The sequence below is a fragment of the Coenobita brevimanus genome, chromosome 55 (genome assembly GCF_032717465.1).
Source record: "Coenobita brevimanus isolate Jiangsu-jjx chromosome 55, ASM3271746v2, whole genome shotgun sequence".
NCBI classification, from domain to species: Eukaryota; Metazoa; Arthropoda; class Malacostraca; order Decapoda; family Coenobitidae; genus Coenobita; species Coenobita brevimanus.
In genome coordinates, this window is record NC_137008.1 from 36043494 (window position 1) to 36059471 (window position 15978).

The 15978-nt window shown below is 43.0% G+C and overlaps 1 protein-coding gene across 1 annotated transcript in view; it reads right to left on the minus strand.

Moving 5' to 3' along the window:
* Positions 1-14447, minus strand: part of LOC145401369 (uncharacterized) — a 91856-nt gene extending 77409 nt beyond the window's left edge. Inside the window, exon 1 of the mRNA XM_080273697.1 lies at positions 13994-14447. Within this exon, the coding sequence (XP_080129823.1) occupies positions 13994-14447 (454 nt within the window). The remainder of the gene's footprint in view (positions 1-13993) is intronic.
* Positions 14448-15978: the final 1531 nt, after the last annotated feature.

Consider the following 15978-nt stretch of genomic DNA (forward strand, 5'->3'; position numbering starts at 1 on the left):
TTGTCGGAGAGATGCGCTCCACTGAATGCCTCTCTAGCTTAATTAATGCATCCTTGTTGTTCCAACTTACAGACTGGATATGTGGAATCTAACTTAATCATGGGAACGAAAACCTATGAGTGATCAGAGAGAAATTGAAATGCTTAAGTTAGGTGTCACATGGTGCGATAATATGAGAACTTCCTAAATAAGGGAACAAGCGAAAGTAAAGGAGGTAGTCACTACAAATAAAAAAAAAAAAAAATGTGAATGAGCGCAGATCACATTCTTCGTATAAAAAATAACAGATGGACAACCAGAGTAACAGAGTTGCTCTGGCTGTCCAAATAACAAGATGGAGAGACAAGCCTCGAAGATTTCCTGTGATTGGATGGAACCTGCTAACAACCGACAAGTCGCAGGGTAAGAGATGGAACAGACCTTCTTCCTGCAGTGGACTGACTCAGCCTGAGAGTGAAGTTGATGATGATGATGACTGCCACATGAGGCGTAGCTAGGTTACTTATCCAGCAATGTTCGGGACGACGGTAACATAGCCACGGGTCCGTACTTCCCAAAGATGTTACACTGAATGTTGTTTTTTTTTTTTAATTAAGTAACCCTTGCACTACGATTACTTTTTTATTTAGTTTATAAGTGTACCTTCAAAGTTGATCATCTTAGGAACGAGCAGCTGTACTGGAGGAGTTACTAAAGGTAGGGTATAAACCCCTCTAGTTCGAAATGTCTCTTTTGAGCTAGATATCCTGCTCGATAGAAGTAAAACTTTAAAAAATACGTCATCAGTGTGAAATGACTTTATTTGCTGTTTCATTTCTGTGTTGTGAGAATTTATAGCTTTTATTATGCATATAGTTTGAGACATCGTCATGGAAATCCGTTCCCAAAAGCCTTCCATTCCTTCCATATACCAACAGCCACACCCTCATGCGCCATTATTTGATTACTAATACCACACAGTATACTCATGTTTAACATTAATTCTTTCATTCAGGACTGACGTAACCGTATTGTCAGCGATCTTTGTATGGTGCAAGTGGATCTCACAGAGCAGTAGTGAAAATATCCCTGTTCCGTGCCGCAGCTGATACAGAAACTGCATTTATGCCAGCCACGGTCCACCCCATCAATCAGTAGCTGCTGAACCACACAATTTTTAATACGTCATTTCCAATTCAAAATTACTGTTTGAAGTACTCGCTTCAATGTGTAGGTGTGTAGGCCTTAAGAAGTCCATTCCAGCATTGTAAATAACGTCTTTATATTTTCTTTACACCACCAGTCGAGTTTATATAGTCTGAAGAAGCTTCAGGTATTGAAGGAGCTGATTGCAAGTCCGCAGTTTTTAATATTTTGTAAAGCTTGCCTGTTACTGTCTGCTAACATTGTATTGTCAGCGATATTAGTTAAACCTACCCACTATATTAGTATCTGCCATGTATATTGTGAGCAGCCCTGGCATCAATACAGTGACAGCGTGGCTTAGGGAACCGCCCTGCAAGTGTGGGTTTTGTTTACCGACAGTGACAATGATCCTGCAGCACATCACTGATGACTGATGTCCCTGCAGATGCGTCACCAACTGTGACTGTGCATTATATTTTTTATCTCGTCATCCACTCTTCCCTGTTGCCTAACTATACGGTATACTCGTACATCAACGAGGAGCTGCAGAACAATCGATCTTACGGTAATAAAGAAAGACGTTTGGTAGTGAAGGGATTTGAAACGAACCCTATTAATCTTTTTTGATACGAGAAGTCTCCCAAAAGCTAAGTGAAATAATCTCGTGGTTATAACAATAAAAAAATATATAACACCTTAGGGTGGGAGTTAAAGACTGTTAATACCCCTTGTTGCTAGACGTTGTGAATGTGTTCCTAAGGTACCAAGCAAAGTTATCATACATCACTAATATTCTGTCATTCCTTAACCATGAACACTAATATAAGCCTTAACAGGCGGCGGCATGGATGTGCTTACCCTTTCAGTCCAGTGACGCCTTTATAGTGTATTCCTGTTACCACCACAGTGGCGTAGCCAGGTGTCCACAAATGTCTGTGTGGGGGAGGGGGATTAAACTGGGGCCAAGCCGTGTTCTGTGAGGGGCCACTGATGTAGAACCATTTAAACATGTAAACATAATACCAAATCAATCTTACAGTAGTGCTAACAGCGTTTTTTTTTTTTTTAATGGTGTCTAAAACAGTGCTTTAAAATCATCACAGTTTTCAAACCATTCAGATCAAACATACAGGTTACACGTACTGTATATATTAAGCAGAGCATATATTCTTTCATTAAGTTAAGTTTGCTTGGTTAAATACTAACGAAAACAGCAACAATCAAATTTCGCACAATTTGTTAATGATTTTACTTGACCAGTATGATTTTACATAATGACTGTGATTTTAAAAATTCATATTAAATGCTTATAAAATGAATATGAAATTGTAAGTGCCATATAAATTTAACAAAGAGGAAATTGTACATTTTTCCACATATGAGGAAAGCAAGAGAATCAGATATCAGATTCATAGCTTCTCCGCAGTGATAAATATTTTAATTTTGATAAGTTCCAACATGTATGGATCACTGACGTGGTGTGCACGCGATAAATAATCAGAAATTTTAAACAGGAAGGACCAATGGGGAACCAAGGGTCTGACTGGGAGCCTGATGCTACGCCACCGCACTACAAGGCGATTGTAATTAACTATGAAGAGACTTTTGGAGCTGGATGAGTTACATATTATCTTCATTATATGCATCGCTACTCCAGGGGATCCTCTCAGGTTCAATATACGGTATTTATCTGACTGTAGAAAGGTCAAAATAAGAAAGGATATTCAGAGTGTACAGTGATACCACACCCGGTGTACTCACGACTTTCGCCTCCGATCCACCCCTACCAATATTAAATCATTTCTTTCCATCCCAAAACAAATTGTATGAACAAAGCCAAAACCAGTGCGGGCATTTATGAGATATCACAGCACTCTGAACAGTGACCTTCCCCCATGACCATTGACCTTCACCTTTGATCAATCAGAATCAATACCGAATCGCTTCTTTTCAGACCCACACATAATACAAGTGCCAGTTTTAATCCCAGTCATATCACGCATTCAGGTTATGACCCACGACCTTTTGGCCTTTGAATGATGTGCACCAAAATCGAAATTTCATCCACTCACCTGTTGTAGTGCTACCCTTAGGTCCCTCTACATTCAGTGAGAAGCCAAATGGTTTCCTGTGTCAGGAAACTATAAAGGACGCCTGATGGTCTAGTAGGTTAAGGCGCTTCAGTCGGATGCTGCCCATAAGGGTTTACATCTGAGTGATGGCTGAAGATTATTGTTCACATAATGCCTCTCAGGGAGGAGCGACTTGGTGACTTAAATTTCAGGACTGGGCAACCAATCCCTAGGCTTCCATGTTTCTAACGTAGCGAAGTATACTGCAACGATTATGCGTTTCAGCACGTATTGTCTGTGAAACAAGTATTTTGTTAGTTTTGTTTGAAAATTAAAAACAGGTAATATATAATGAAATGTATATCTCGACAAATGCATGTGTCGGCTAATGCGTGTGTCGGAAGCGACCATCTTCCCGCCTTTTCCACCAGCCTGTTTCCTCAACTAAGAAGTTTATACATGCAAGACAGACAACACGAATTCTGTGCAACTCTCTTTTTGTCATTCATTTTTTGCCGATTTTTTCTTCTAACTGGTGCTAGTCTGGCTTCGAGGCAGACTATCCAATATTCCCACTAAACCTGTTAAAAGTAGGTTACAGGTAAGTGTTTTTGGCTGTTAGTAAGAGAGGGAATGGAGACGTTATTGGGATATGATGCTGTACTAAGGAATGTGTTACTAAGGAACAGGCTAATGGTGTTGTATTAGGAGTTTGTATCCTTTGATCTCACACTTCTTTTGAACTGGTGTTCATATTAGTACTATTAGCCTTCAACTGTCACGTACATTTCTTTTCTTTTTCTATCTTGTTTTGGCAGTAAATGCACAAACCAATGACCCTGTCATTCAAAAGATTTTCTTTTTTTTTTCAAATCTTGAATGCCAGTATAATGAATAATGTTGTTGTTACTCGGGACAGTATTAACACCACAAGGGTTCTAAAACTTCTAAATTAATATAGCAGTATTTTGGATTAGTACGAGCAAAATGAGTATACCCTACTGTGTGGAGCAGCGCTGATGATAGTTACACGAAACCGAGTAGTATCGTATCAAAAATATTCTTTGGTTAGAATGTCAATATAGTTACGTAAAAAGCTTGAGCAAAGAGCCATTTCCCGTAATATGTTAAAAATGTTCAAGATGCAAAAGCAGAATGGTGAGAGATCCTTTTCGAGGGCTGGACGGAAGTGTACAGTGTGAGTGGCCCTAAGCGCAGCAGACAAGCCTCGGAGAGTTGGATTGACAATGAACAGAGCATTTACACTGGTCTTTCTCTACATTATCGTAGTAATCATATATCTTGCCAAAGTGACTTCTGAGATAATGGTTTGCTCCAATGCCACAATGACCGCTAACCCCGGATATGAAGTGGAGGAGATATCCACAACAATGACTGCAGATGTGAAACTGACCTATACCGCGAATAAGGTTTAAAAAAAAAAAAAAAAATGGCGTAAAGCGATTTTCAGGCAATGACCCAAAATCGTATTACAACTGCGGCCAATAATTTTCCTTCATTTTCGGAGCCAACAATTGTTGGGGTCCGCGGATCGCATCTCTGGATATCGAAAGCTGTTTTCCGCCATCTGTCTACCATAACAAAATGGACAGATATTTATGTCTGCAGCTGTACATTCACCGTAGCTGGTTGCGGGCGGGGAGTCATTGGAAAACTCATCAGTGGTGAATATGAACCTTAATAAAAAATGAGTGTTTTGTGGCAACATAGATGCATATACTGTACGTCTAGTATTTTCATCATTGCTGTCGTTATTACTGGTCTCAACATTTTTAGCACTGACTATATATATACAGGCTGGTCCATATACTACGAATCTCAGCTTTCGTCTGTTGTGGGGACGGCCCAACCTGCTGTTGTGAATGCAGCAGTCACTTTGGCTGCTTCATGAAATTAATGATCAGTCACACAATAAACAGACGTAAAAAGCCAATAGTATAGGGTATGAAAAAGGTTACGGGAAGGAGAAAACTTTGCAGAATAGACGCTGGTAACAATGACTGAACCAGCACAGCAGCATATGAGAAACGGTGTATATAATATGTGAACTACATTGTATTTGTTCTCATGTTTGTGTATACTTACGCAATTTGTTTCTTACTCCTTTATCTGCTTGGGGTTCTGCTGAACCATACAGTATGCTGGCACCGGAATTGTTTCAAGCGTGTCTGTTACCTGGTAAAATGATAGTTCTACGCCTGGGAATGTTTTTTTTTTTTTTTTCCTGTTTTTGAAATATGCATGTTGCTGATAATTCGTCAGTTATTTAGGAAGAATAGCGATACATTTACGGGATATCAGTCTATGTAATTATGGCATTGTGGCGGAGGGTCCCGGCACACTCCTGGCTCATTTTAACCTCTCCTAGCTGTACCCACACACACTGTTATGATAATTTATTCATTGTGAATTAAACAACCTCGTACTTAAAGTGCCGCTGCATCATTTACAACCCTACACTACGGTTTTGTAGCGAATGGGTTACTGTATTCTAATGGAGTTATCTGTCGTGCTGTCCTCGCATTTTTATCTAGAAATTATATTGCTTATTTTCACTGTTAGCTGGTTACTGTCTCGCACTTGTTTTGCATTTATCCTTTCATGCCATGGATGCACTTTATGTTATATTCTGGCTGACATTAAACGATTTTATTCGACTTAGGGGAAGCCCTTTGGCCGAAGAGTTAATAGAAACACCCGAGAGTGTATGAGGATTTTTGCAGTTAATATCAAACATTTTTATAAATGATCCGGTTTCATAGTGTCGTGAATCGTTAAATGGAAGAACTCACACCCTGCATAATGTGTATAATGTGGTTAATAGTGTGAGGATACAACAGTCTCGGATATAAATTAGTATCGTCATAAGAAACAATTTCAGTACAGCATGTGAGCGTATATCTTCCCTTATTAAAAATATTATAATGGCTATATCGTCGAGCAGTCATACATGTAATACCTCTACCTTGATGTACCTGTAGTTTGTATTGCATTCTTTTGTGAAAACGAGGCGTGTGTAGCAGAGAGATGACGCACAGGAACGAAGGATATATTCACTGTCTGCTGGGACAAGTGGCACATTTCCATTTACAATTACAATATGGCAAGAAATATTTGAACGAATAATCCCTGATCCTCTGCTGCAGACGAACTCTCCTCCTTATATTTACATTCTGCTTTGCACGGGAAGGTGAGGGACGGAATGTGACGAAAGTATCGTTAGACATAATAATCTTTCGCTGAAACTTACTGAAAGTTCAAAGCAGACAAAAACAGTTGTCTGGTGAATGCACTTCGTACATTATACTGTATGTCATATTTAATGATCACAGCGACGCCTTAGTAATCATCATCATCATTACCATCACCACCATCGTAACCCTATTTAAAAACGGGACAGTCTGGATCCAGAAACATGAAGATAAAAGCAGGGCCATAGGAGCAACTATATCAGCATACCCACATCTATACACCCATTCACGCATCCCTGAAGCCTTTGACGCATTAGTGTTTGAAAAGATTTACCCTCATTGCCATCTCTAACCTCCTTCAGTGCTGTGACATCTTTCCTAGCATATTCTGACTACCTCCAGACAGCGCCATTCAGCTTAGGGGGAGACCTCTAAAAATGAACGGATTAACGAAAGTGATATCTAACCCCAAGTGCGAATATTCTTTCCAAAGCAGGATAAAATCAACTATAGTGGCAGCAGGATTTACATATAAGAGACTTCCTCGTAGTGTAGGGGTTATGTCCGACGAAATGAAAGGAAAAAAGTTAAATATCTTCAGTTAACGTTACGCTTTATCCACGGATGCCCGGGAGTGAGGTGAGTGAGACACGGCATCTTGGAGCGTATGGAAGCGTATCACACGGGTGACATACCCATATACCTTCATAGGTTCTTGGATAATCGGCCACATAACCTCGTCAACCCGCAGATGTAATTTTGTATTTTTTCGTCTACCTAACGATTTTTTAAACTATGGAAAACCTCATGTAGTGAAAGGATTAATGCAGGCGATATCTAAACCCATCCAAGCCGGTAAGTCTCTCTTCAGTTAAATAAATTCGTCTGACAGTAGCAAACGTGAAACAAAGAAAATAAGAAAGACTGGGGACGAGTGTTTATGCACACGCTGAGCATTCCTGTTCCTGAAAGATTTACGGACATACATACTGATTTCTAAACTTGATTTCGGGAACGGGAAAGAACCCCCCTCCCTTCTTTTTTACATTTAACTTGTAGGTTAAGAAAAAATGAGCTGTCTGTTTCGTTGCTAGTTGCGTTATTTACGGTGGAATACACCTAAAGTTTAAACAATTCCTATTCTCGTCGATATTTTAAACCTGGCCGTCACAAGTGAGGTGTTTTCGCTCTCTTATTTCTTATATTTCGGCTGCCACACATTCCCGCGTAACCATCAAGCGCCAGGCCGTTGTACGTGAGAATGGGAGGGAATGTCATGTGTGTACTAAAAGAAAGACCAAATGAAGATAGAGTAGGTCTACATGTGAATGATTTACCAAAAACATATATATATCACAAAATTTAACAACCTCTCAAGTTACAGTTGCCATCATATTACCCACTGAAATGATATCGTGCAATCCGTTTGGCACTCCCTCAATTTCATGACAGTATTTTCCATGTGTGATACATACAGTACACTGCAATAAACTGAATTAATAAATAAACTGAATAATTAATAAATCCTCTCATCATTTAGTTCAGTATGATCGTGAGGGAAATTTTGTGCAAGGGATGAAGTAATTACAATGAATATTCTCTAATTTCAGTTAATGGTAGATTTACAAACGGTTTCCTCCGTGAACGGTAATTACTGTGTATCGAAAGCGGCATGGCGAATTCAATGTGTGTGTGTGTGTGTGTGTGTGTGTGTGTGTGTGTGTGTGTGTGTGTGTGTGTGTGTGTGTGTGTTTAGATAGATAGATAGACAGATAGATGGATAGATAGATGGATGGATGGATAGACAGATAAACAGATACCCGCCTATCATCGGGTAGTCGGGTTGGTAGCGTGTGCGACTTTCCGTTGGTGTGACCAACGCTGAGGCTCACCCGGGGACGGACATTTAAGGGAGTGCAGTAGTGTAGCCTTTCATATCATTTCATGTTCTCTCCCTGCCAATGTTAGCTGGATGACATGTACGTACTCTAACCTAAAAACACAGCCACTACAGCACAGTTTCCACAGACACTTCTCGCCCAGCACTTCAGGAGCCTTCCACACCTATGGCCATGCCTGATGCACTGGATGGGGGCAGGTCGCTTCTCAAGTGACAGAACTAGGTGTTTCTGGACCTAAGGATGAAATGCCCCTCAGGACCAGTAAGACACGGCATGAACGTGTAGTACACTGGCCACCGCTGTCAGGCGTGTGCAACCCAGCCGTTACAGTACATGTATACGTGTGTGTGTGTGTGTGTGTGTGTGTGTGTGTGTGTGTGTGTGTGTGTGTGTGTGTGTGTGTGTGTGTGTGTGTGTGTGTAAATAATTAACATTTGAAGCATGTGGTTCATTATGATGTATATATTCTCAGGGATATGGAGATCAACGAACCTTCTGGTCCTTTATTGGGTTCATTCTCCGCTAAAGATGTAACATATTAAGTTCAGTCTGTTAATGTATGGATATATCTCAGTACAACACAATCACTGTAATGTATGCGACGCTGCTGAAAGGAAGATAATACCTTGGGAGTATCTAAGAAGCCTCCACAATTTAGTTTTGTTGCCGGCCAGCTGTTTGCCTCCAGTACTAACAGTATTGTCTCCAGTAATTGGTATGTGTTGTGTTAAAGAAAAAAAGAGCTTTTTCGTTGTTGAAAATACAGCAACATTGTATAGCCTATCAGCATCTTATCCACCAATGTTTAAATGTCACTGTTATAGACTGTTAATGTCTGAGTATATGAACAATACGAAATGAGTTCTGTGTTCTATGGCAAAGCAAGACGTCATTATGTATCCCATCTTAAAAATTTATAGATAAAATACAGTATATTCCCGAATATTGTTCATATCGTTATGCTTTAGTTCGTGCAGACACCAGCGTTCTCACCTTGGCAGCAAGACAGGAAGGGACTTAATGGAATATTCAGATCTTCATGGCCATTATAGTGCCCATATAACTGCCTCTGCTATTGTTATAATCACGTTACTGTTTTACCACACCTACTATAACAAATGAGAGAAGGCAGCACTGTACTTCCTAAAATGCACAGGTCTGTTGGTGCCACCTAAGAGCTATTCACATTTTATTGATACATATATATATTCACGTATATCCTTGATATTGCTGGAAATCAGTTGAAGTTAAAATTCTTGAATTATTCTTTACTGTACTGGCAGTCTTGTTAAGTTTACCTACCCCTAACGTTTGCTGTGATAAAAGTGCACTATATAGATGATGATGATGATGATGATGATGATGATGATGATGATGATGAGGAGGAGGAGGAGGAGGAGGAGGGGGGGAGGAGAACTATGTAAACTGCGCCCTTCTGAATTATAAGAAACTGCACGAAACTGCTTCAATACTAAGGTAATGAAGTCCATGGAAAGACATCACTTCCCACCACCACCACACCTACACCCACACTGCATCACTCCTACACCCACACTACATCACTCCTACACCCACACTGCATCACTCCTACACCCACACTGCATCACTCCTACACCCACACTGCATCACACCTACACCCACACTGCATCACACCTACACCCACACTGCATCACTCCTACACGCACATCGTCATCGCACCTACACCCACACTGCATCACACCTACACCCACACCATCATCACACCTACACCCACACCATCATCACACCTACACCCACACCATCATCACACCTACATGCACATCGTCATCGCACCTACACCCACACCGTCATCACACCCACACCCACACCACCATCACACCCACACCCACACTGCATCACACCTACACCCACACTGCATCACACCTACACCAACACAGCATCACTCCTACACCCACACCGTCATCACACCTACACCCACACCACCATCACACCCACACCCACACTGCATCACACCTACACCCACACTGCATCACACCTACATCCACACTGCATCACACCTACACCCACACTGCATCACACCCACACCCACACCGCATCACACGCACACCCACACCTCATCACATCTACACCCACACCGTCATCACACCTACATTCACACCTGCAGCCACACCGCCACCACATCACCATCCACACCACCATAACACCCACATCCATATCGACACCACACCCACATCCACACTACCAGCACACCCACATCCACACTACCAGCGCACCCACATCCACACTACCAGCACACCCACATCCACACTACCAGCACACCCACATCCACACTACCAGCACACCCACATCCACACTACCAGCGCACCCACATCCACACTACCAGCACACCCACATCCACACTACCAGCACACCCACATCCACATCGCCACCATACCTACATTCACACCGCCACCACACCTTAACTCACACCGCTACCACACCCACACCGCCACCACATCCACACCCACATCCATACCGCCACCACACACCGTCACCACATCCACACCCACACCGCACACATGCAAGCAAACTATTACCACATGCACACCAACACTGCCACTATACCCACGCCCACACCCACACACCCACATCGCCACCACACATCACCACCACATCCACATCCACATCATCGCCACACACAGACAGGACACATTGCCACATACACACCAGCACCGCCACTACACACTCCCACACCCACACTGCCACCACGCATGTATCCATAGCCATTCCCACACCGCCACTACTCACCACCACCACATCCACACCTACACCATCACCACACTCACGGCGCCACTACAACCCACACCCACATCACTACCACACCTACACCCATACCATCGCCACACCTACACCTACACCGACACCACATTCACATCCACACCACCACAACACCCACACCACCACAACACCCACACCCTCATCTATACCCCCTTACCCATACCCACACCCTCCACCATCACCACCACCACCACCACCACACCTGCACCCATCATCTCCTTGTCCACTCCCACCACCACCTTATCCACATCCTCCACCACCACACTCGCCTGCCACCACCATCACCACATCCACACTTACATCTACATCCTTCCTATATTGTTAGATGCTAACCAGAATTTCGTTAATTACCGCACCGGTGGCTGTGGCGAAATTCCATGCCTAGCTTTTAAATTATATCCGTTCCCACGATGTCTTATATTTCATTTTTGCTGCCACCAGATGGTCGTTGTCGGGACAAGCTCTTCGAAATAGAGATGGTCGCAATACGCTTCATTATCCCATTCACTACAAGGCGTGTACCAATTGAATACAGTCTAAAAGTAGCAAGCATAAAACATTAAAAGACTTTACCTTCCTTACAGCATTAAATGATAAGCCTGTGCTAGAAGTATGCAGTACGAGTGCCTTACAAAATGTGCAGTTTTTACATACCAGAAGGATTGACAAGCAAATCTGAGCTGGAATTATGCTTTCTCTGCCTTTCTTTCGCAACTGACGATCATCAGAACTTAAATGTTTGGAAAAAGATTGATAGAATTATTTGTTTCTAAGAGTGCAAACATTCCGTTGTAAGTTTGTCGGAAAATATTAACTTCGCTTCATAAACTACTGCTAATCATTTACAGACATAACAGTGTAAGGAACCGTCCGTGAGTGTAGTGGCGGTGTCCCCTGAAAGGAGGTTGGTAGACTGCAGGACGATGGCTTCAGCAGGCACTTCATCAGGTTCACGTTCAAATGAGCCTGAGTCCACAACAACTACAGCTAGAATGGAGGCATAACTCCCTCATCATTAATAAGAAAACTATATCGCAGACTGAAGGTTCAGCTGTTTCATGAGCACGTTTCGTTTATACCCGTGGCATATTTTCAGCGTCCTCCTCAGTGATAATGACGATACCAAATACGTAGGAACAAATCATTTTATGCAAGGAAGTACTATGGCCATATCACTGTATCTCAAAGAAAAGGACTTCTTGATTATTTTGTCACATCAGTGTCCGTGAGGGGTTTGTTGAATTTGATTGTGTGTGTGTGTGTGTGTGTGTGTGTGTGTGTGTGTGTGTGTGTGTGTGTGTGTGTGTGTGTGTGTGTGTGTGTGTTTTGTCCTGGACTAATAACTGACATCATAATAAAATACTGGCAGAAGACAGGAATTCGTAATTCAAGTGATATGATGAGTGGATCCCCCGAGCTAGGACTGAGAAAACAAATAGCTCTGCAGAGCAAGGAGAGATCCTTGGAAAGACCGCTACACCTCTCACCAGAAAATAATACGCTACCCTAATGAAGGCTCGAACTACAAGTCCAATGGCGTGAAGCGCGAGCGCTACCAGTGAACTATTCTGGCCCTTCAAGTGATATGAACTAGAGCTGCGGGGATGAGGTAGGGGTAGCGGAGTGGAGCTAAGGCAAGGGTCGGAAGTGGATGAAGGAATTTCGGGAACTATCACTTCTCTTAACAATGAGGGGCTCTACCTTTACACAGTGGGAAAGTTGTATGATGCTTGTGTCAGTGTATGATGCATGTGTCAGACGTGAATTTTTTTATGGTAGTAAAACAGCAGAAAATGACGACGATGTCCGAAGGTTTGAGTGTACAGAGATGAGATTAACTATTTAGATTTGTGCTTATCGGGATGGCATCGCTGCGAACGAACATGAAAGGTCGTCTTGGAATTTAATATACTGCAGGTTTGATGCATAGCGGTAGCCCGAGGTGGCTTGCATGTGTGTAGGGTAGGACACCTAAGCTCTGGGACTGGGTCCTACAAAATAACCACAGGGATTGGGTACTGAACATATATACTTCCAGAGACCGTGCGGGCTGAGAGAGCCATCAAGAGCGAACAAGGCTGATAGATGCAGACTTGTATAAGGACTGTCAAAATGAACGAACATCAGCATCTACATATTTTCGTAGGCTGGGTGACGCTACCAAGAAATATAACCAAACTATTCTTAAAATGACTAACTTCTCAAATGTATTGAGAAATGTAGCAAATTGGTGGAGTTGATCCTTGGATGAGCAAACCTAATTTTCTTATTTCTTTTTAACGTCACATAATGTGAGCAAAACCAAAGATATACCGTACATAACGATAGCCATTAAAACCAACAATCTCGCAAACATCATTTATTTGACAGATGTTAGTTTCGTAAATCTGCAGCGATTGGTGCCACCAGATGTACTGTATCAGCCCTGTAAATTTTAATATACTGACATAATCGACACCTGCAGGTAGATGACTTGATGAATAAGTTAGATGGCGGTGACATTGTCAGACTAATGCTGGCACATTTCATCGACCATATAGACGCGTAAATACGTTTTAAATGTGATATAGAGAGACTGTACATATCATACTATGAAAAAGTTTTATCAGATCATACAAAATTTTCTCAAAATCGCCGTAAAATTATCATGATTCAAATGGAAAAAATGTTAAAATAGTCTCTGCAGTATTCAGAACATCTGTAGATGCACCTAACCACCTATTAAATGATCAGTCGTTATTTTCATGTGTTCCCTTAAAGCTGAATAAAAGCCTGATGAAAAGCCAACGTGACCAAGAAACAATGAGCAGTAACGAAGCTAAATCTATGGTTTTCCTTAGCCCGAGTGGTTATGCTTGGCAGAGGGAGGACGGTGCAGTGACCCTACCTTGTTTGTCGTGGTCGTGGTGGTCGGAATCTGACGTGTTGGTGTGGTCTCCCGCTGACCCTGGGCTCTGAGGACCCTCCAGCACCAGGCCCTCCCTGCGACACACACCCAGATCTCCCAGGTGACGGACGCCGAGGCCAGGGGGAGACAAACCTAACAGAGGCGGGGGCAGCGCTCCCTGTAGGCCGGCGGCGAGGGCCGAGGGCAGTGGATAGTGGTGTAGGGGCGGGTAAGGGAGCGAGGGCAGGAGAGGGGGTGGCAAGCCCGGCAGGTGCGGCAGCAGGCACGTGTTGTAGAGGTGTGGGAGATTCAATCCGAGGGGAGCTAGTGTCCCGCCACCTCCACCACCACTGTCCTTTCCCCCGCCACCGCTGCCTCCGCCCAGCAGGTACTCCATGGCGAAACTCTTGCCCCTCTGGCTGGTGTGGAGGCTGGCGGCGGTGTTGCCGGACATCTTGAGCCTCCAGGCACTACTACATTCATACAGTGCAACTTAAAACACCGCCTGGACCCACTACTTGCACCCACAGTAGAGAGTCTGCTTCCGCCACATCAGATAAATAATCCCTGAAGCGAGATATGAACTTGATCGGCGCCGTTCACAACTCGCGGATCTTCACACTACTCGCATGGACTAACAAGTAGGCGATCAAGCTGGAGCTGACTGTGCCTTGTGCCAGCGGCAACAGATCTGATAACAAGGGTGTTAGGACGCCATAAGCCGCTGTGCAGCAAGCCCCGCCCGCCACTACCCCGCCCTCCTGCTCCCATTGGTTGCCAAAAGAAAGGCTGGGCCAGCGAGGAGTAGGAGTGGTGGTCTCCCTGCGTGAGCTCCACCCTCATCGTTACAGCACATCAAATGGGGAATGGAGCGCCACCCTGTGAGAAATTATGGGAGAGGATTGTGTTTCTGCGGGAAATTGACGCCCTATTATTTGCATGTTTGCTTCTGGTAGGAGTTTACCGATATTATCAGTTTTGTCATCTATCACCGATCAGAGGCGTGGCACCCGTCACTGTGATGCTGGTGGTAATCTGTTGACGCTTTGGAAAACAGCAATGTAGGTATTTGGAAGAGGTGGCTTCAAAAAAGGATTCCAGCTGTATTTAGAACATGTGATTGCTCAGAACATCTTAAGAGCCACCCCTTCATTCCCCTTCCAGGCAGGCCATTAAGCCGTGTAACTCACTAATGACGAACAGGACGCGGTGAGATCGGCAGGTCAGATATGCAGATCACGGCAATCAAAATGTGATTTAATGGGGCACGGGGTATAGTAGCCAGGGTGCTCGTATTCAGAACATAATGGAATCCAGACAACCCTCTATTTTGAGAAGACTACAAGGTGCTGACTAAGACTACTTCCAGGAGACTAATGGCTACCTATCTGTGTTATTAATTTTCATGTATAACCAAGTTTATCAGAACCTGTTAAACCACCATTCTTAAAGCAGTCTTAGTCTGTTACATCATCACTGTTAGATTAGCTCTTGCCTGTTAAACCACCATTGTTAGAGTAATTCTCGTATGTTACACCATTATTGTTAGGGCAGTCCTTGTCTGATACTCCACCATGTTAGGGAACTTCTTATATGCTTCACAACTATTGCCAAGACAATCCCATCCTTTTTAATACTATTATTAGTGTAATTCTTTTTTCTGTTTGACAAGTTGCCCGTGCTGATCAAAGGCACTTTCTTAAACTCATGCGTTGTCGTTTTCAAGCCTGCATGAAGTCCTGTAAATGGCTTGAACGTGACTATCGAAAACAGTTACGACAGCTACTTGCAAGAGTAGCAGACACCTCTTCATTCTTTAGGTGAAAAGAGTGAAGGCAGCTGCGTTATCGCTTAAATGCAAAAACAGGAGTTGGCTGGCCATTTCTTTACACAACCAACAACAAACGTTTTATGCAAGATTTACTTTATGAGAGATAATAAGTAATAGATAGATCGATAGATAGACCGATAGATAGATAGATAGA